Source organism: Paramisgurnus dabryanus, chromosome 4 (assembly GCF_030506205.2).
Source record: "Paramisgurnus dabryanus chromosome 4, PD_genome_1.1, whole genome shotgun sequence".
NCBI classification, from domain to species: domain Eukaryota; kingdom Metazoa; phylum Chordata; class Actinopteri; order Cypriniformes; family Cobitidae; genus Paramisgurnus; species Paramisgurnus dabryanus.
In genome coordinates this window covers 42,900,360-42,924,428 of record NC_133340.1, presented here as the reverse complement: position 1 = coordinate 42,924,428, position 24,069 = coordinate 42,900,360, and the positions used below count along the sequence as shown (strand labels likewise).

The 24,069-nt window shown below is 37.5% G+C and overlaps 1 protein-coding gene across 2 annotated transcripts in view; it reads right to left on the bottom strand.

Annotated features, from left to right (window-relative positions):
* Positions 1-24,069, bottom strand: part of fbxw7 (F-box and WD repeat domain containing 7) — a 183,194-nt gene that overhangs the window by 83,637 nt on the left and 75,488 nt on the right. For both annotated transcript variants that reach the window (XM_065254688.1, XM_065254689.2), the window contains exon 3: positions 21,695-22,414. In XM_065254688.1, the coding sequence (XP_065110760.1) occupies positions 21,695-22,345 (651 nt within the window). In that variant the 5' untranslated portion in view covers positions 22,346-22,414. The remainder of the gene's footprint in view (positions 1-21,694; positions 22,415-24,069) is intronic.

Here is a 24,069-nt window from a genome sequence, read left to right as displayed (position 1 = left end):
AAAGGGGCAATAAGTAGGATTTATCCCCATCTAGTGGTGAATTTGTATTTTGCATTCAAACGATCAGTGCTCTCTAGCGCCTCGCCTTTCCAAATGCGTGTTGCAACTACGGTAGCCGTTATGTAATCACTGATCTCCTTGTCCCTTGCAACTGTTCTCACTGTTCTGAATGAAAACGCGTTGTGGAAACGCGTTGGTAGGCTAGTGCTTTTTGTCCCTCTCTGCTATTATAGTTTATCAATACGGCGGAACGACATGGAATCCTTCTTGGACTTATCCGTTCAATGCAAGTAAAGGGAAGAAATTCTAAGCTTACATAGAAAAGTCAGATCACTGGCAGAGGTCATTTGACATCAATGAGGACATATTTATGAATAAAGACATTGATTTTGATTAATAAAACACTTAAAACCCTACTTACTGTCCCTTTAAGTCCAGTGAACAAATGAATATTCGTTATCAACATGTTGAGTGCTAATCTAGTCAGTATACTTAAAATAATGAATGGACGACTTTGACTAAATTCTTTGTTCAATATACTTTATTATGTTTGGATTTTTTACAGTTTGCACCTGAAAATCTTGGATTTAAGATTGGTCAAAGAATACGAGCCACAATCATGGTAACAATGTCTTAGGGTTGCTTTCCCAGACAGGGTTCAGATTAATCCAGAACTTGGTCTTATAGGACATGAGTAGTTTTTACAAACAAAAAACAATACTGGTGTGTATCTTGAGACAAAACAATGGCACTGGCTTATGTTAAGATATTTGTTTTGTTGTAACTTATAGCTTTCTGCGAAGGCACCGTACCACGTTTAACACCAGGTGAACTTAAAGGTGCAATGTGTAAAATTAAAGAGAATCTATTGACAGAAATGGAATATAATATACATACCTATGTTTTCAGTGGTGTGTAAAGACCTTACATAATAAACACTGATATGTTTTTATTACCTTAGAATGAGCTGTTTTTATCTACACACAGCGCAGGTCCCCTTACATGGAAATCGCCATCATGTTTCTTACAGTAGCCCTAAACTGACAAATTGTTAGACTATAGATCACGTTTTGTCACTACGTTGTCTCAGATAATGACGTGTTTGTCCAGTGGCGGCTACCGTAGCTTTACTATGCGTTTCAAAAAGGACGGGTCACCTTTGGACTGTGCCGCTGGTTGTAATTCAAAGTCTCACCGTCAGATGGCACTAAAACTCCCTGATTGCAGCTTTAAATGTTCAAGTACACTATACCAGCGGTTCTCAAACTTTTTCGGCGAGTGGCCCCCCTTGAGTTTAAATTTTAATTAAACAAAACATTTTTATGTATACAATGTATTGCTGTTGGTTAGTCCCTTATTTTTCTGAGGTTTAATTACACAGAATTTATGATAAATTAATGTATTTTATAAAATATTATAAAACTGGCCCCAGGCCCAAAGTTTAAGAACCGTTGCACTACACAAACTCCAAGTTTGATGAACTTAACAATTTAGGTTCAATCTATATGACCACCAAGTTTTTATGTTGTGCTTTTATTTTCTGTTGGTATCTTAATAAAAGACTCAAAAATATTTATGGATGGTCATTAAAACTCATTTTAAAACAACAAAGCTGGTAGTGGCCTAAGATTGTAAATCGTTTGCAAATATGTATGCCATTATATGTTCACTAAAACTATGAAGTATAGAGACTGCAACATTTATTATTAGGTAAATTAAGAATAATAATGTATGATAAAAATGAAAAGCTGAGTGTTTCTATGTGACACATAATGACACTACATACAGGAAAGCTACTTGTCATTGTACAAATAAATAATGAATGCACAAAAGCCTGCAGTTCACTCAGTCGACAGCATTAAAATTAAAATTTCAAGTGCTCATGAATCATTAATGTGTGCATAAGCCGCTTGCTTCACAGATTTCATCGGGGAAAACAAAGTTTTATTATATGTGTTTAGTACAAAAGGCAATTCTTAGAGGACAGTACGCAGGGACATTTCAACACCTGGATGCTCAGGATTCAACCCTCAAACTTTTTAAACTAACAAAAGTTTGTGCTCAATTTGCACAGCATCATATTTCTATATTTCTACACGTTTTGATTAAATACAAAAGTGATCCTACATCAGTTTTGTGTTGTTTGGCAGGTGTGTGAATGTGTTCCTGACTGTTGTCACAAAATGGAAATAACTGAGATTCCTGTTGGTGTATAAATGCTCCCAGACCAGCTGTCGAACAGCTCATTGTGGTAATCTGTGTTCAAAATAACTGATCTGTAATCAGAAGTTAATGCGCATTCAATTAAAACAGAGTCTCTGGTGGCCTCCTGTGACTAAGAGTGGGACTGCAGGATAATGCAAAATAAATCAGCTTTGACACAAAACAGCTCTCCGAACTGTCACTTTCTCTCTAAAGCTCTTATATATACACGTTAAAATAATTTTGTTAAATAAGCAAGTCTATCCTTGTATCAACCCTGACAGCCAATCTTCCTCTTATCGGTTCGTTATCCTAAAATTATTCAGCACAAACTCTTCACCGCAAAACCGTCCAGTCACTCTTCACCTGTTCATCATCTCACTTTTACACTCCAGTGGCTCTTTGAAGAGATGGGCGGTCTGATAATGGAAGTTGCCAGGCAACAGTTAGGCTCCCAAAAGTAAGTTCCACCAATCCACCTCATAGAAAAACAAAGATGAGGCAGAGTCATTGTCCTCCCAACCAGAGACATTACACCAAGAATTTGTCTTTACCATACTGACACTAAAACAAAAATTATTCAAACTAAAATGTCTGAACAATCTCAGTTGATTATGGCTCATGAGACTGCTGTTAGTTTCTTTTAGTTCTGTGTTGTATAGACACTCAAGCTGTCAAAAAAGAAAAAGGTTTAAGTACTTGAATCAGCCCCAAAACGCATCTACCAAAGATTTGAATAATTCTAAGCTTCACCCACAAGAATATCTTACCCTATAGAGTACAATGACCCTGATACGTGTAAACTTATTACAAGGTCGCAAAATGATACCTCGATTCACAATTTCACAAGTTTTAAGCACCCTCAAACAAAAAACAAGAAACAGCTCGGTTTGCATAAAGATTCTTAGTGAACAAGAGACAAGGGCGAAGTGTCACATCTGTGTAAGAATGGATTAAATGAACAAGCATGCAGTGAAAAAACATCACAAGAAACACTGAGAACATTGAATAACCAACACATCTGTGTCTTGGAGACTCATAGCAGTGCAAATACAGTATGTCTGCCTGGAAGTTCATTCAGCTGACTGCAAATGAATCAGTTTAAATCAGGTGCATTAAAGGTGCACTGTGTAACGTTAAGCAGGATCTCTTGACAGAAATGCAATATAATATACATAACTATATTATCAGTGGTGTATAAAGACCCTACATAATAAACTGTATTGTTTTTATTACCTTAGAAGAATGAATGTTTTTATCTCCATGCACCGCGGGTCCCCTTACATGAACGTCGCAAACAGCTCTAAACAGACAAACTTTTCTACAAGGCGCTTTTCATCCCTACTTTGTCTCAGATGACATTGGATGCTAAACAATTAATCGTGATTAATCGTTAGCAGAATAAAAGTTTTTGTTTACATCACATATGTGTGTAAACTGTGTATAATAAATATGTATATATATAAATATGAACACATTCATGTATAATTTTAAGAAAAAAATGTATATATTAAGTATTTATATTTATATATAATATAAATTATACATAAATATACAAATGTATATACACATGTAAACATTTCTAAAACATATACATGTATGTGTGTACATTTATTTATACAAATTTATTATACACAGTTTACACACATATATGATGTAAACAAAAACTTTTATTCTGCCAACGAATAATCGCGATTAATTGTTTAGCATCCCTATGACAACATGTTTGTTCTGTGGCAGTACCATATGCATTATATAATTGAAGGATGAGCTGTTGGTTGCAATGTCACAATCTCACCACTAGCTGCCGCAAGAAATCACACACACTACCTTTAAATAAAGAAATTCACTGTTGTGGGTCCCCATAAGCAGAATTAAGAATCTAGGTTCAAATATGATCATATAATGCACTGTATCAGATTTTGCATACAGTACATGGTTTCCCGCAGAAAATGTGTTAGTTAAGGTGGTAGGGATGGGGAGTGGGCGGAACCGGGGGTGTGGCAATCAAAGGGGCGTGGCATATGCGTCATGATGAAAATTGAAATATTTTTATTTAAAACACTCAAATAAAACTTAATTTTGAAGAAACTATGACAGAAAATGAACACATACTAGATTATTTATGAATTACATGTTTTTAAAATATACCTTTAATGGGATTAGCTGCGTGATGTAGTGAAACTAAAGGGTTAATAAACACAAACTAAAGCAGATGTTGTAGAACGTCTGGCAAACGACGATAGATAGAGCAAAAATGTAAAAAACTGATTAATTATTTAACACTATTAATTACATTATCTTAAAGGAGTGTAACTACTGTAGCATGTAAATAATGCACATAAATAACGTGAGCAGAGCGCTAAAAATTGTACCTAATCAACAGTCACATGAAATCTATCTAGCAGGTTGCTCAAACAACAAAATCACCAGCTAACTTTACTTTAAATTTGAAAGAACTATTGATGAATACAATAACAGGCTTAAATAACCCCAAAACATAAGTCCACTTACAGTTCTCACGGACACGCGTTTTATCAACTCCTCCAGACATGACGGACCACGTCTCTCATTTTGGCCGTGTGGCGCGCGTCCCTCCTCGCGGTGTAAAGCGTGTATGCGCTATTCTTCGAGATGCACTTGACGGCCTTTTGTGCAGCAAATTTTAATTATTATTTTGGACGACCTAGTTAAGGCGGTAGGGTTTCCAAGCTTAAGCGGGCCGCCTGAACTGAAATGTGCTGCGGGAAACCCTGCAGTATAGTACAGACACAGATCAAAGAGGCTATATACACCTGGCTATAACATGTGTTTTCATCGATCGGATCACAAGTGGACGACGTTAATGACAAGTGTAAACCGTGTTCAAAACTTTTTGAACGCGTCCACTTTCGACCACTTTCAACCACATTCAGAGGTACTGTAGGCGAAACCCCTTTCGATCGGATTACTTTTGTATTGTAAACGCACATGTGGTTGAATGTGTTCGAACAACCATACGCGACTACCTTCTCTCCGCCCATTTATCTAATCTGAGGTACTGAACACAAGTTTACGTCTTTTCTGACTTCTGGCTTGAAGATACGGTGAACAGTGCTATTTTTAGCCAATCATTGATACTAATAAAGCGGCTGATCTCCGTAGTTTCGTTTTGAAAGCGTGTGAAAGTTGCGCGATCTTATTTCATCAACTGCGCTGAAAATTCAGAGAAAGCTCCAACTATTAAACGTACAAAACACTGTGCAGCATGTTTACTTGCTAGACATACACGCGGACTACGACATAATATTAGTTTGCGTCCATATGAACTGAATTACTCCCGCTCGCGTTTGAATGACAGCAGAGAGACTCGCCCACCGTCTCACAGACCACCCCCTCACAGTATTCAGGACAGAAGCGGTCGAAAGTGGATAAAAGAGACGGATTTAAATACCAGGTGTAAACCTAATGTGTCTCTCTTGTCCACTTGTGATCCGATCGATGAAAACACATCTTAATACCAAGTGTAAACAGCCCGAAAGAGTCTCATTGAAACACAAACACATAGCTCTTGGTAGGCCTGATCTCACAATCTAAGTTTCATGCTACTCAAACATTACAGCAGTAAGGCAGACAGCGCTGTTCGTTGTGTCTATGTAGCAGTGTGGCCTCAGAAAGGGCATACATAATGAGACACCGATATGAAACATTTACAACACTCTTCCTGATGTAGCTGCTCCAAGACATGAGTCTGACAGATGGTGCCAAGTCAGATGATCTCAGAGCGGGAAGTGCCAGTGCTTCCTGCTCTCACCTGGTGATGCTGGGAAAGTGTTTGTGATTCTGGGCATACTGAGAATCTACACTATAGTCTTGTCAGACTACACTACACCCTACACCACAGGATTACACCTGTCTTTGATTCACAGGAGTGGAAGAAAGTCAAGAGTTTAATATGCAAATAAACTTTTAGAAAATGTAATGATGCATAAGGGTTTTTAATTTCATCTATTGGGATTAACTGAAACATGCAAAAAAAGGCTATGATGTTACATAAAGGTGCACTTAGTAATATTTGTTTATGCTGCACTGATCAGTATAGTAATTTTCTTGGACTTATATTGACAACTAGTGGTATGGATGTAGCATTTCACAAATGGAAAAGTTTCAGTAACTGATGCCACTGCAGAATTGCCCTATTTTATTGTCACCCATGATTTATTTATTCTACAATAAACAAACTCAAAGCTGTAATTTGTGTCATTAAAAGGTAACCACCACCGTTTTTTTTATATTTTACCATGTTCTTACCTCAACTTAGACAAATTAATACATACCCAGTGTTTCCCATACGTTGATTTATTCGTGGCGCACCGCCACAGAATCAGCGCTGGCCGCCACAAATAGATTTTTCATGATCCCCATTTACATTTATATTTTACTGTTTAAAAACGTGTTAATTCATTGTTGCAAGCACTCAGCGCGCCCTCCCTTTCTATGTTGCATGCAGCGCGCGCCTCTCTCTCTCTCACATGAGCGTGAAAAGGTGGCGGTGTTCCAATGTCCGTTCCTCCTTTTTCGCGTAAACGTCAACAGTCACAGATTTTACTGACAGAGAAGACGGCGATGACTTGACGAAAGGTTAGCATTAGTGTTTCCCCCACACACACACACCTGTTCTCTCCCTCTCTATAATGCGATATGCCTGCGCACGTGTTTTGAAGTAACTTTGTGTAACAGTTACTGTGTATTCTCTCATATTTCTGAATTTGCACCCAATTGTCTGCGCTATACGCAACAATAAAACTCGCATTTAAATAAAAGGGTCTCAGAACAAGACATTGATGAGAAGAGCAACAGCAGTAAGACTTCAATGTAAATGTATGGTGATTTATATACCAGCTGTATACATACACGTACGTTTCGTAATTTCCTGATATTTTGCGGGTTTCTTTCAAATATAAAGGCGCTTAAGCATTTACTTGTATTCTAGGCGAAAAAACAAGTCAGTGGCAAGTCAGTTCCTGAATAACACGACACAAACTTTAAAAAGTCAAATTCACTTCTCAGAGGCACAGAACTGTTCCTGAAACTGACGTTCTCTCCAAACTGAAATTAAACACAGTGTTTCGAGTTTTTCTCGTCTGTGTCATGTTGATATCAAGAAGCAACGTGCACATGACGACGAGAGAGGTGACCTGCTGCGCAATCGAGTTACCCCTCCCATTTCTGAATGTTTAACTGAGATTTCTAATCCCGTCCGAATTGACCATCAATATTACAGACGTCCTGTGGTAAAATTACATTACGCCATCTACAATCGTAAAACTAATCCCATCCGAATAGGGCTATAGTCTGCTCATTTTATGTCTGACAACAGAACTGATAATATGTAAATAATAGCAATCAGTTGTGTTAAAATCCAATAACGTGACAGATCAAAGAGTAGAAGTGAAACATATTTCAGGTGCCAACACTCGATCAAACGCAAACACGTGATGACGTCACATATATGCTAATTAGAATGTGACGTCATCACCGCCACAAGTCTCTCAAAATCCTGTGGGAAACACTGCATACCTATCTTTTTTTCAATGCATGCACTTAATCTTTGTACAGCGCGTCGTGAATGTGTTAACATTTAGCCTAGCCCCATTCATTCCTTAGGATCCAAACAGGGAGGAATTAAGAAGCCACCAAACACTTCCATGTTTTTCCTATTTAAAAACTGTTACATGAGTAGTTACAAGAGTAAATATGGTGGCACAAAACAAAACGTGGTCATTTTTTACAACAAATTGTATGGCGGAAGAGCACTTAGATTGCAGAAAAAACATGTAAGTGTTCGGTGGCTTCTAAATTCAGCCCTGTTTTGATCCTAAGGACTGAATTGGGCTAGGCTAAATGCTAACACATTCACAATGCGCTGTTCAAAGATTAAGTGGACGCACTGAAAAGAAAGATTAAAACAATGGTGTTTTCCTTGTACATTTATCTTTCAATACAAGGCGCAAAAAGAATGACGCAAACACCCAGCATGTTGTTCCTTTAAAGGTGCAACGTGGGACTTTTAGCTGCATCTAGGGGTGAGACTGTGAATTGCAACCAACAGTGCAGACCACAGCTCTTCATAGTGAAGTTATGGTAGCCGCCACATGACAAACAAGTCATTGTCTGAGATGACGCAGTGACAAAACGCGATCTATAGAGCATAAAAGAATATCAAATTCTTTTAGGGCTACTGTAGAAACATGACAGCACAAAATGGTGGCTTTCATGTAAGGGCACCCACGGTGTATGTAGATAAAAACGGCTCATTCTAAGGTCATAAAAACAATACAATTCATTTTGTAAGGTCTTTATACACAACTGATATTATAGTTATGTATATTATATTGCATTTATGTCAAGAGATCCTTGTAAAAGTCCCACATTGCACCTTTAAATACATGAAGTGAAAAGTATTTATCCTGTGTAAACTCCAAAGTAAACTTCAAGTACAGTACACAGTCCGAACAGTTCACACAGGTCAGAGGGCGGCAAGTGTTTCATAGCTCAGTAAATACACATCTGAGAACAGATCAAAGAAGTGAATCATTTGATGCTGCAATCACTTTCTAATATCAGAAATATCAGAGACGACAGCTGAGACTGAACATCGTGTCAGTTACAAGAGAACCCAAAAACATCACAGACACATCATGTCCATTTCATCTTCCCTTCTTTGAAGACCATTCGTGAAGTCAGACTGACTTAAACAAGTCCGGCTGTTTAACCTGCTATATGATAGTTGTGTGTCTTAATCTGATCCTCTGATGTGAACACAAGGTTTAAAAAAAACAGTACTGTATTAAAACACATGTACACGCTGCAATTTGTTCTGCCTTTTATATGATCGTTGTGTTTGATTATAGAATATAAACATGGTGAAATCTTAATTGATACATGCATAAAGGGATAGTTCACCCAAAAATGAAAATCCTATCATTACTCACCCCCTCATGTTGTTCTAAACCTGTATGAGTTTCTTAATTCTGTTGAGCACAAAAGAAGATATTCTGATAAATGATGGTAAGCAAAAAGGTTTTTTTTTTTTTCATTTTGGCCAACCCTTTATGCAGATGGTAACATCAATAGATTTATGTATACAAAGTCTTAAAAGACGTAAAAGCATTTCTGGCATCTTGATTTGAATGAAACTACATTAATGAGTGCTTACTCAAGTCAAGAGTGTCTATCATTGCTATGAAACGAAGAGTTCGAGAACAAGAATTTTGATTGGCAATCATAATGTGAAGAAATAATTAACAAGATCATTATATAGCATATGCAAAATGGCATAACATTTTCAACAACATGTCTTTTCCCTCTCTGATGCCACTCACACATGGGTGATTCTCACAAACCATTGAAACACCACGGCACTAATGATTTTAGCTATAAAATGTGTAATATTATAATATTAAAAAGCATCAGAATTAACACAATATTGTGTTCTACCTTGCACAATGTGTGATTTCAACATAAGAATTTATAATTTGTCAATTTTATCTCATTTTCTGCTGAAATTCTCATTACCGCAATGTGTCCGGCTGTGTTTGAACATGCGTTATGTTGTAATTTAATCAAATTAACACAAAAATATTTAGAAAAAAAATAAATGGATGTTTTGCTAGACTACTTTAGATGACAGAAAAAATATTTACTGAATATTCATGTATAATAATAATGAAGAAAAATTAGGAAAATGATGTGTCCATGCCTGATGTTCTCATCCTCCGCAACACTTTTTGAGAACAGTTTAAGCACACATACAGAAATTTAATAAAGTTTGATTTTGAGTGACCAAGCACATGGACCAGTTACTTCAAGATGGCTACCAGGTAAGATAATTTTTTTACAGTTAATTTGAAATATTGTCTTGTCAGAATGCTTACACGACATTTTGATTATCATTACCGCAACCGATGCTTATTAAATGTTAATTTAATTAATAGACGCATAATACTTTGATTTTAAATGCATGTGCAGTATCTCCAAATTATGTTCTTTCAGGTTTGTCATGTCATTTTGAAAATATGTCAGTGTTGATGTTTTCTGACTGTTGCGGTAATGAGATTTTTTAGGACTAATTTTTTAAATTATGTTACAAAAAGTGTTAAATGACAAGTAAAAGTGTTTAAATTAATGTTCCCATTTACTCCAGACTTTGTTTTTCAATGTCTGGTGGGAAAAAAAGTAAATTTAAGCAATTTTTACATTTTCATGCTTGACATTTTTAAAACCAAGTTTTCGTGAGAATCACCCACACATACTGTTCACATCATTACATGCTCTGATCCGGTTGGTCCGGCTGACAACGTTTAAAGCCATGGTTTAAAGGTGCATTGTGTAACTTTTAGAAGGAGCTCTTGACAAAAATGCAAAATAATACACATAACTATATTATCAGTGGTGTATAAAGACCTTACATAATGAACTGTATTGTTTTTATTACCTTAAGGGTTTCTTGCACACCCCTAGATTGTCAATAAACATGTCACAGAAAGTCATAAATAGCTTCTTTGGTTTTGTCATAATTTTGCTGTTTGGGAAGGAAACCATGATTTGGAAAGAAAAGTATGGCTATAGGCGGCTTGTTCTGATCATATTTTCTGGGCCAATCAAACAGCTCTGCATATGCTCCACAATCAAATTTACATTTACTCTGGGACACACATTGAGAATTCCTTCTGATGAATTTTCAATGATAGCAGCTGAAAGTCTGGAAAACACTAATTACAAATTATCAAAGGCTTTTTGAAACAGAAGGACAGAAAAGGTGAACAAATATTAAATTTGATAAACTAATATGAATAAAAAAAAATTACTTAACTGTTTTAGTATAAACAGTGTATAGTGTGTAATGTTTCATGTTTTATTAAAAGCTTAGATAAATTTAGGGATGGCTTGTATTGTGGGAATTATCTTTCCAGTTTGATCATTTTTAAAAATGTTTACCCATATTCTGATTCTCTTTGAATCCATAAAACCATGGCTTTTGTTTGGCAGATATCTAACAGGCTCAGGCTTATGGTTCACATAACTAAGGGACTGTTTTCACCTCAATTCATGATTTCTGTGAGAATGACTTCTTATTTTGATGGAAAACCTTAATGCGTCTCTCAATCTTGTGCTGTCTCACAATAACCTGTCAATATAGAGTCAGACTTGAATTACACCTCTGGATTTAAATGAAGCATTTATGACAAAGACAAACTCAAGGAATTTTTTGAGAACAAGTCTCTTCATTTGGGCTATAAGACACAAAACCATTAAAAAGATAGCTATTACTGAACCAGTGGCATCCCCATTCTAAAGCATTTAGTAAGGCTGCTCGATCCACACAGGTGCTAAAACAATTTCCTTTTAACAAGCTAAGCAACTTAAAGGTGCAGTGTGTAAATTTTAGCGGCATTCAAGTGGTGAGGTTGCGAATTGCAACCAACGGCTTAGTCCACTGTTCAACCCTCGCTTTTTAAACACATAGAAAAGCTACAGTAGCCACCACCGGACCAACATGTCATCGTCGAAGACAACTTAGTAAAAAAATTGGTCCGATAAGGGCTTCTTTAGAAAAATGGTGTCACAAAATGCCAACTTCCATGTAAAGGGACCCTCGGTGTATGTAGATAAAAAGGTCTCGTTCTAAGTTAATAAACACATAACGGTTCATTATGAAAGGTCTTTATACACCCCTGACCATATAGTTTTGAATATTATTTAGTATTTCTGTCAAGAGATCCTTCTAAAAATTACACACTGCACCTTTAAAATGCAGTCACTGGTTCAAAAGTCAAGTTACGTTTTTTGGCTAGACTTGACAACTTATCAATGCTTGTCTATTTCTATTTCCAAATATGAAACCATTTATTGTGACCATATTCAACATCTGCAACATTCAGTAACATCTTAATGACGATATTTAAAGTGATACTATAATCAGGGTTCTAAATTAACACCCGCCAACCCGCCAAATGCGGGTTAAAATTCATTTTGGCGGGTGTTAATAAAAACTTACTAGCCAGTTTGGCCGGTGATGCATGAGGCATTGCATGCATGATACATAAAGCTCTGTTCTCGGTCATTTATCCCTCTGGCAGTACTTCCTACATTTCCCATGAACACTGTGCCGTAATGCTACGTGATGATGTACGCCAATTGGCTGCGCGCAGTTTCAGCGAAACCAGCGCGAGAAACCATGGAAACGAGTGGAGCGCGTCCACCAGCAAACTAAAGGAAGAAGGAGAACGAACGGGCAGAGCAGGGAGGATAGACTAAAAGACAGCGGTGTCGCCACACCCCTTTACTGGGGCATGTGATCCAGTGTAAATCTTTTGTGCCCAGGTGTAAATCTCAAGTTTAAAATGTAGCAGTTAACTAGTGTATTCCTCAACAAAGATAATAGCGGCAAAAACAGATCTATATGCAATGTATTTACCCAATTTACGCTTGCAAAGCGACGAGGCAGTTGCACTGACGCGTGCACGCATGTATCCATGTCCACGCGCGTCTTTGCGTTCCTCCGCGCGCGCAACTGCATCCAAAAGAGGACGACACGCGAATGAGTAATTATGAAAACATGACGAGAAGTAAGTTTCTAAATAATAATGATAATCTTATTTTGACTCGATCATTATTGGCTTCTGTAGATGGACATCAGAAATGTTTTGTGCAAAGCAGGGAAAGGGAAGCAGAAAGGAGAGATAAGTTTAAGGGAGGTAAGACAAACTACATCCTCACCCTGTCAGGTCTCAAACATTAGAGGATAAATCTCAGGAAAACCTCTTGTCAAGTCTATAGGATTGCATTGTTGCTGAGAAAATCAACAGATGTATATGTTATACTGTTCTGTATTTTCAGATGAAATTTATATTTAGTTTACTAATAACTAGTGATGCACCGATGTATCGGCCGCCGATATTTATCGGCCGATTTTTGATGAATTTGAAACCATCGGCATATCGGCAATAGCACGAGAAAGGCCGATACAGATTGTTTATTAATTAACTGCATAAAGAAATCCATTATATGTAAAAAATGAGTTAATGTTTTTAATAAAATAAATGCTGAATAGCAAAAACCACCTTTGAAGGTTGTCATGTTGTCTTAATATATTTGTTTTAGCTTAATTTGTGCCTCTCTTATTATGTTGGTCAGTTGAATGTTAATTAGATCCAATCCGTGTTCAGGTAAAAATAATTTGATGCAGAAATAAACTAGCTAATAGACCAACTGTATAGTATTGTATACAAGTGTTTAATATCGGTATCGGCATCGGTATCGGCCAGAAGTTGTCTGTTTAAATCGGTATCGGTATCGGCCCAAAAAAATCCTATCGGTGCATCCCTACTAATAACTAGGACACTAACTTACATAACAGTTAGCAGTAACTGTGATTAAGATTATTTAGTATAGCAGTCATAAAAAGTCTGGTTTCTTAAAATATTCTTGTAAAAATAAGTTATTAATCATGGCTATCATTGTATAATGTAGAAAATATTTCTCTGCTGTCATTATTACCAAACATTTTATGCCATGTATGCCTTCAAACATGTTAATAATGTTAGGTATGATGAAGATTATACTTATATTTTTAAATACATATTTATCTTTCGCAGTAACTGTTGCCCTGTAGAATAGTGGGTTAAGCAAAGGACATTGTATAGAAGTTTTGCACACTTCTTGCACACAGCAGGCTTTCAAAAAAAGTCAGCAAAAATGGGGGGCCTGTGCCCCAGTAGAGCTTTATGTCTATCGACAGAGAAATGAAGAAAGCTTATGTTTCATCACAAAAATGTTGTCATGTTTTGTCAGGATTGTTGCATGCACGCAAAAGAAAAAAAGAATCATTGTTGCATTCAGTGGCACTCATCATTTCTCTTATTTTCACCGGAAAAAATTTGGCTAGTGGAAATGCTGATTGGCTGGTAACTTTAGAAAGTTACCAGCCACTTTGGCTGGTGGTCAAAAAAGTTAATTTAGAACCCTGACTATAATCTCAACAGCCGTTTATGACTACCGTTTACTCATTTTACACATTTAAGCTATACTTTTTTTTAAACTCACAGAGCACACTAAATTCTCCAGGCATCCCAGACTCATAAAAGACGAAACTGTCTGGTCATCTGGGATTTCAGTGTGGAGATAAAGGTTAGGATTGTGATTTTTTTCTGTAGAGCAGTGTGGGATAATATTAGCATATTTTGTTGCTTAAGCATCTGATAGCGTGTGGCATCAGACTTGAGTAGATTGGCATTCTCCACGTAATTACAAATTCACATTATAGATCATGTAAACAAGTCTTTACAAATGTGACATATTTTTTTAAAGGACAAGCTATTAGGATTCATAAAAATGTTGCTAATCAGGCCCCAAACAGGAAGTGAAGATCTAAGCATGAAAGCTGAGAGGTTACCCCCGCTATTAAATTTATGTAGAACCACTTCCATGTTAAATTATTTAGTCATATCCAAAATTCAATCTTGAGATCAAGACAGACTTCAGGGATTGACATTAGATCCATGTTTAGGTTATTTATTCAGTTGTCTAACACTGAATGAGGAAATTCAATCATCGGTGAGCTTAAAGAAAACACTATCAGATACAGAATGTTGCCTTTGAATACAAATTCAGCATTAATACTCATTGTTACTTTCATCAAGGCCATTTCAAGAGCCCAACATTAGCATATTGTAAAAAGCCCTGAATGCATAAATCTCGACCGGGGATAAAATATCCTGGAAAAACATTTGCTCAAGGAAAATATTTCAGAATGACCTCATTTACAAACAGTCTGCATTCCCTATTCAATTTCTTAATGAAATCTTGATTAAAAGCAAGGGGAATAGGACACCAGCCAAAGGTAAATCATGCACCACCAACTCTATAAGTCCCACTAGATTCAAAACAATGATAAAGATGTTAAGCATTATTGTGATGAATGCTAGTGTTGTTTTTAGGCCATTCTGAGTCATAGCATGATATGGTTTTCAACAACAGAAACTTAAACTTTAAAAAACAGTCAGATCTACTATCGAAAATTATCTTTATTGCATTTTTTTTTCTATAATTATCGCAAATTATAGCGGTGTGCAAAGTTCATGATAAATAAAGTTATAAGCTTCTAAAGTAGGGAGTCGACTCTGAACCGCGTTTATAAGTCAAATTATTTTCAAATCTCCCACCTGTTTTCTAAATACGTATAAAGCAAAACTTTGCTAAATCTCCGCCTACAGTCTTGCCCGCGAGAAACGGAAACCCTGACCAATTGGCAAACGCATGTTGCAGTTCATAGATATATACACTAGATGTCGCCTTCGGGTTCTAAGCATGCGTCAAAACCGCCGCAATCTTACAACAGGGGTCTTGTCATAGGAGGTAGCTAGGTAACACTGCTCTCTGCCTGTACTTCGAATTCATGGACGATGCAGGACTTTTGTGTTGCGTATGGATGTTAGACCTACTAGCACTATGCATTATAGTTAGAAAAAGTAAATTTTCATAATATCAAAACGTAACATTTTTTTCTTGACTCAATGCTAAATACATGTCTGACTGTTGAAACGAACCAAAAGAAAACCAAGAAAATGGCATTCATGACGATTTATGGTGATTTTATTTCCGTTACACCATTGCCTACAATGACGCTGATGCGGGGCTTCCCCTGTTTCAAGATGGCGGCTCTAGTTGACGCATTCGGTCCAATGAACTGCCGTAGCCAAGGCGACATCTAGTGTACATATCTATGGTTGCAGTTACACTACTGTTTACCATTTAGCTGTGGCCCGGTTAGCTGACATACTTGCTTACATGAGTGTAAAAATGTTAGTGTCTGTCATTGTTCTTATTACTTGGATTATTGATGAATAATGATGTCGGTTTTCAAACTCCAATGTCTTCTTCTCAGTAAGTCACTTATAATGCACTTTCGTGCAAAGTTTTATTTTGTGCCACCATACTTACTCCTGTAACTAAATAGGGTCTTTAAATAGGGAAAACATGGTGGCTTCTAAATTCATCCCTGTTTGGAGTCATAGGAATGAATGGTGCTCGGCTAAATGCTTACACATTTGCGCTGTACAAAGATTAAAAGTGCATGCATTGAAAATAGATAGGTATGTATTAATTCGTCAAAGTTGAGTTAAGAACATGGTAAGATATTGAAAAATGGTGGTGTTTTCCTTTAACAATTTTAGAAAGCTTAGAAATTGGACCTGACTTGCACTTTAATGCATTTTGAAAGTTAATTTACACTACAACGCCGTTCTGATGGTCTAAAAACAGGTTTCAAAATAAAATGTTAAAAACCAAATCCAATACATCAAAAGTACAAAAAAAGTGAATTTGTAAATATGGTGATCTCATACTCATGCCTATTACGTGTGACATCACCAATTACTAGCATGGCTGGCATGCATAATACCATGTTTTTAGATAGTTTTGACAATGCTGTCATCGGTATGTGAAAAACACCAAGCTTCCATTTTAGTACATTGTTGTCATATAAGTGTGCCCCAGGACAGCAGAGTTGTGAGATTCCTAAAAATACCATTTAGGTCAGTTCTTCCCAATCCTGGTCCTCAAGTGCTGATGAGTTAAATCAGGTGTGTTTAATAAGGAGACATGTAAAACATTCTGGGAGGGGGTACTCAAAAGCCAGGATTGGGAAACGCTGATCTAAGTTGTAGGGATGTTTGAAACAGTTTCCTAATAATTTCTGAATAGCTAATTGACTTGTAGGTCTTGTAGAGAAGGGATAGTTCACCCAAAAATGAAAATTCTGTCATAATTTACTCACCCTCATGTTGTAACAAACCTGTTTAAATTTCTTTGTTCTGATAAACACAAAAGGAGGATATTTTGAGAAATGTTTGTAACCAAACCATTCGTGGACCCCATTTACCTCCATAGTATTCTTTTTTCCTACTATAGAAGTGAATGGGGCTCATGATCGGTTTGGTTACAAAAATTTCTCAAAATATCCTCCTTTTGTGTTCATCAGAACAAAGAAATGTACGCGGGTTTGGAACAATATTAGAGTGAGTAAATGACAGAATTTTCATTTGTGGGTGAACTATCCCTTTAAGAAAGCCGAAATAAAAGACCCATGCCAGATCACGTTTCTTAGCAGGCATTCAATTGGGACCATTCAGCATACAGCTGGATCTATTTTTTATAAAAATCTTTAAAAAAAATATATCATCATCCAGTTTATCAGTGTACCTTTACAAGTTATGAATAAAACTTCAGAGGGTTTTACAATGCCATTAACCATACAGGAATAAAGGGTCACTGACTACTATTAGGTAAAAATAATACATCTCTACTAGATTTGAAGACAAAGCCAATATATTACAGGTTACAAAAATAGTTACAGGTATGTCCCTTTCAAAGGGCAAGCACTTCAGATGCCCATCACTGTTCTCTGAGCTTCAGCCTCGCTGTGACTCCCAAGATAAGACAAAAACAACGTCATCTCATCCAAAATCCACACATAAAGAGCTAAAATGCAAACGAAACACAGATAAGATGTTCTTTGTAGGAGTTCACTCACCAGTAACAGCGCAACCTTCTTTATACTACGATTCCCCATGGCAGCTCAGAGAGACTCTGTTCGGTCACGGTGGGAAACGGCGAAAGGATTTCTAGGTCGTTCGCTGTTAGTGCGAAGACAGGTTTGTCGACTCTGTGCTTCGTGAGGCACAGCGACAAGAATGAGGAGGGTCTGAGCTCGTGCATTCCCTCTCTTTCACTTCTCTACTTCAGCTCATTTCATGCGTCTTTGCATAGAAACACACCTAATCAGCCTTTTGATTTAAGTTGATGATGAAAACAATGCATGAATGAAACAGTTTGTGACTGCGCATGTGTAGTACACGACTTTGCAAAAAACATGCACACATTGGTGGAGTGCCAGGGCTTCTGTGTGTCACTGTTATTTATCTAAATGACAGTCTCCTCAATGGGTTTACACATAGTATCCATCACTTGAGACAATAAAGTAGAAGTGTCAGGTATACAGTCACAAGAAAAATTTAAATGATCCCATTATTTTCTCACTCTTCTGCCTATGGTCTATGGCTTTTTTTTTTTGTATCATTGGAACTTACAGAACTGATTTGTATGTTTTAGGGATGCTCATTTTGATACTCACTTTACTTTCTGACACTCGAATGAGGGTCTGACAAGTACATTATGAGAGAATTTTCACATCAGAATCAAAACGCACATACACACACACACACATGTACATCTAGTGCCTTTGTGAGCATCTTCACACCCTCTCACATTTCCAGCATAGCACAGTTGACTGGTCCACTTAAAAAGCTCAAACTAACACTTTCCTCCAGAGGTCAGTGATGAGTTACAAAAGGCAGTCTGCTGTATAATAAAACGCCTACTCTTTCAAATCTCAGTCTTAGATGAAATCTGGAAGGCCCTGTTTACACCGTTATTAAGATAAGTTTTGGTCTATCGGATCACTATTATGCTAAATACAAGTGTAAAACATTCTGAGTTCATCCACTTTTGAGGTAGTCGAATTTGCTATAGACCGGATTGCCTTTGTGGTGTAGGTCAAATGTGTAAAAAAAGAGAGACGGATTAAAACACCAGGTGTGAATGGGCCTGTGTCTCTCTTGTACACTTATTATCAGATCGACCAAAACACATCCTAATACCAGGCGTAAACAGGCTCTTTGGTATTTAGCAACATGAGAGAAAACAACTAATTCAAAGGAATGGTTAAAGATGGTAAAAAAGTGCCGTTGTGTTATTTTGGGATCAAAGTTACTCAAAAGGAAAGCGAGAAATCTATTAACCACATTACATCTACTGCCGCAGCGCGCAGCATCAGGCGCAAATGGGTTAAATCAATTTATAAAACGATTAGTTCTAATCCTTGATTCTGATTGGTCAATAGGTGTGCTTTATTCACAATAAAACTCGGCTATGACCCAGCTTCACCCAACGGTTCTGTTTATCACTGCTCCCTTAGCAACGGCTGAAGTGGTATTCACGATACAGCACAGCCTCTCGTACCTTATTGCTTACGTAGCTAACATGTTCTGAACATTGATTAGTCAATGAACCCATTTACATAAGATTAATCTGGCAATATGAGAATAATAATAAAAGTGTATTCAGAATATTGTAAATATACATTATATACTGTAGTACACAAGAATGTTAAAGAGCACCTATTATCCGAATCACTTTTTTTATTTTCTTTGGTGTGTAGGTATGAATTAGTACAAGTTAACAATATGCAAAAGGTAAATACCACAAAGTAAACGATGACGTGAGTCCCCAACGTAAATCTCTTTTCTTGGGCTACAACAAACACACGGGGCTAAAAGTTTCCTTCTTGGGATTGGTGATGTAGACAAGACCGACATTATCATAATTCCTCCCGCTTCGGACTTACAACCTGTAAGTTAAATCCTGTTAGCAACCGAATCTTTCAAAGATGGTAAGGACCGTTACGTTTTCGCTGACGTCAGAGGTATTCAGGCCAATCACAACGTACACATTAGCTGGCCAATCAGGGACGCAAAGCTTTTCAAATCTGTGCATTTCAGCTACAAAAATTGACGGTATGTGGAAAATAATGTGTTTTTAACCATAATCCACGTGAACACATTGTATTACCGTATTTTTCATACCGTATTTATTGCGAGTTTTTTTCCATAACTTGGCTGGTGCTGCATCTTACAAATAATTTTGACATTTATGAGGCAAGAGACAACATTACCATCTACAGCCGCGAGAGTCCGTCATATGCTGCTTCTGTAATTATGTAATTCAATGGCTTCTGTAATGTGGATTGACGAGTATGCGAACTTCACGCCAGTTGGCTTGTTCGGTTAATTTAGACCAGTGGTTCCCAACCTTTTTAGCCCTAAGTACCCCCACAGCCCTATCAGTAAGGCTCAAGTACCCCTTCATCGAAACTAAACCAAAATTGTGTTTTTAAAGACAAATAATTAGTCATATTAATTAATTAATTAATTAATTTTAAACATTAAAGTAAAAGGCACTGACTGATGAAGCATGTTTATTTCAACAAACCACCATCATTGCGATCAGTGTTTGCATTTTATCAGTTCATTTGCATTTTAAAAGACACACCCAAAAACGGCACATTTGCGCTTTTGTAGTAAATCACACGCAAATTGTTCTTGAGTTGGACATCGCTAATGCGTTTTGGAGCATGCAGCGCATTTACTCACGACGGCTAATAATATTAATGATAAGATTAAAATTACATTTAAAGTTGTCCTTTTTACAATGCTTTCCTCACAAAAATCAATCTTATGTCAATGACTGGACAAAATAAACACATTTTTATTAAAAGTAAATGAGATCAAAGCAAAATCTAAATCTTTTCGCGTACCCCCTGGAAACTCTTCACGTACCCCCTTGGGTAAGCGTACCCCCGGTTGGGAATCATTGATTTAGACTATTCTGTATGCTATGGTTTATCATATAAATAACTGATAATATTACTTTTAAAGTACAGACATCTATGCAGCCTGCTGTTCTGTCCGGCTACCGTTTAATTGAATAACTTGCCTTTCCAGATTAAATGCATTTTCTTCTGCTTGGATTTTGTGAAATCATTTTCTAAATAAACGCGACGTATAGTCCACTGTAACTTACAGATGTTATTTCGTCTTCATGATGCGGCTTATACTACAGGGCGGTTTATAGTCCGGAAAGTACGGTATACCAAATACACAAAATAACGTTGTTTTTAGCAATGAAATAGGTGCTCTTTAAGTCTTCACCAGTACAATACGGACCCTTAAACTTCTCCTAGTATAAACAAGATCATTAAATTGTTTTAAAGCACTTTTCATTATGTAATATATATTACACAAACACATGTATGTGTGGCCAGAGGCAACTAATGCAAATTCCCCAGCAAAGCACTGAGCCTTACAACCACCCATCACAGGCCTAAACAATGTGCAGACTTTGCTACGGTTTAAGAGGTGATAATAATGCTGCATGTCACCACAAATCAATGATTAAGCTGCCATAAAAGTAAGATGGATAACAAAATGCTATGCATCAATGATTATTAATAATAAAATAGTTTTTCACCCCAAAAAATAGAAAATATTATTTGGGTACTACGAAAAGAGAACTGTTGTTGCATAAGGAATACAACTAATACATTTCTATTCCTCAGATATATATATTGTGTTCCATGAAAATGCTATGGTTTAGGTAAGAAGACCAAAGACCAATCTTGCCCGACCGGGATCAAAAACTTCTTGCAGAACCCAAGAAAGAAAATCTGTTGCATGTTCAAAAATGCCCAGTAGAGGGAGACAGACACCATAAAAACAAGTTCCTAATGTGGGAAAAAGTTTAACACATGTTCTCAGAAGAATCATCACATTTCAGCTTTAAAAAAAAAACATTACATTTGAGCCAGCCGACAAGGTTAATTTTAAATGCTTACCGTGTCCCTTTTGCTTTGGTGCTGTCGTCCAGAAGACTGGTCCGTATTGTCATTAAGGTCCGAAACACTGGTCCTGAGGGAGGGCGAGTGGAGGCCTTCCTCACCTTCCTCCTCCTCTTCAGGGTCCTCCTCCTCCTCCTCTTCCCTCCCACTATCATCTGAATGCTCAAACTCATCACTGTCCTGGTCCATTTCCTCCTCCTCCCCATCCTCCGGCCGGTCGTCATCTTCCTCAGAACGAAGTCCCGCCCCTTCCCTTCCACTGTTATTATTCTCCTCCTCCTCCTCGTTGTCCTCCTCCCCACAATGCCGTCTTCGCCGCCGTCTCTGCTCCTGCTCCCACATCCACTGCGCTCCCTTCTCTCCTCCGTTCACCTCGCTCCTGTGCCGCTCCACAACCGGCTCGCCTCCGGACGGCCACGGCTCCTCCTCCTCTCTCGGCTGCTCGCTTCCGCCCTCCTCCTCCTCCTCCCCGGCTGGCACCCTCCTCGGTTCCTGTGCCTCCTGCTCCTCCTGGTTCATAAGCTCCGCCTGGGGCTGGGGTGTGTGGCCGCCGGAGGTGCTGTTACCTGCCCCCGCTGCCCCCGGCCTTTGACTCTGCTGCTGGGCCGCCCTGCTGCCGCTGCCCCCCGACAGCAGATCCTGGTTCATTTCCAAAAGCCAGCTTGCTACCTCCTGCACCTTTGCTAGGCTGTCTGAGGAGGACAAGGATTTGGCATTCTGAGGAAACAAAGACCAGAAAAGTGTAAGAGGCAGCAGAATGATTTTTACTTAAGTTGGATTAGGAAAATGAAAGGCATGTATTTGAAACCAGAAGTGTGCTGAAAAATGAGTCATGATCTTTTATTCATGCCTGTGAAATAAAACAATAGACATTTGCATATATGCTAGGCAAGATGCAATACAAACACCACTGAAACAATAGGCAGCTCTCCTGCTTGGCAGCGGATAATCTAACACGAGGCTTAGCCTGGAAACTGTGGTAACAGTATCAAACAACCGCAAACAAAGACTAATTCACACACAAAACAGACAGTTGCCGTTGCAAGTTATTTATTTAGAATCAACTACAAATCCTATAATGCAGTCTCTTCCCAGCAATAACTTTCAATCTTCTCTACAGATGAAATTTAACAAACCCAAAAAACATAACAGGCAATCACAGCCTATTTGATGTTTAACATGCAGTTATGCAAGCAGAATTTGGAAAGAAGCGATAATTTTATTATTGGGGTAACCTGGCACAACTTGACAGAATAGAAAGTGGCCAAAACGTCTCATGCAGCACCTCACTGTGTGAGGAACATAAGGAGCAATGCCTAATTAATGGTATTTAATATAATGTATTCAAAAATAATTTAGATTGAAGAAACCTTAATGAGACTGTTAAAAGAATATAGCTGATAGATTACAATCATTTACTACCACAAAAAGCCAGCAGAGGGCATCATTGCCCGATAAGTGTGCTTTACAAACAACATTTACATTTGGCAAACACTTTTATCCAAAGCAACTTCAGTGCATTAAAGCTCTACATTTTATCCTGTGTGTTTGAAATTTTAATCCAAGCCATTTGTGCTGCTATCACAATGCTGTATTAATTGAACTACTGTACATGAATAAAATAATTTCATGTCAAAATACACTTATGTAGCATGTTAGATAATATCTTGTTTCAGGGCTCAACAGCAAGGAATGACTTTGTTCGCTTAACATGAACATGGGTTTATGTGTGTTTCTTAAGTTATTTAAAGGAGCGGTGAATCAAATACTCAATTTTAACTTGATAATTTGTTATATAAGAGGACATCATACTTAAATGAACATCCTGCAAGTTTCAGAACTGAAAACGTCCGTGCTACTGAAATATAACCGTTTTTGGCACCAAGCCAGTAAAACAAGCCAGTGTGGAATTCGGAAATCTATGACGTCAAAGTAGAATTGAAGCACCGCCCCATAGCCAAATACAAGGACCACTTTTGAAGTCCCGCCCACAGCTTCGCGTGACACACGTGTGTCTCAACAAGTAAATATGTCTTTAAAGATTGACAAATGTAACCAAAATGACTTTTAAATACATTTTTTCTGAGAGACTTTTATTTTGACGCGGTGATCTGTTATGAAAGACTGGAAACGCATTTTCGGTTGTGGAAGAACCGCGTGGGAACAACACAGAAGCTAAATACTTTAATTCAGAGGCTTGGAACATAACATTAAATGCCTGGAAAAAGTTTGCTTTTTAAGAAGTTCCAGCTCGTGTGGGGAGTGTTTGTTAACTTTGTGTACACGGATTTATTTGGAAAGAAGTCGATGCTGGATTTGCAGAGAGACTGTGATTAAAAGCACCACTTATATTGGATCTGACAACAATGACA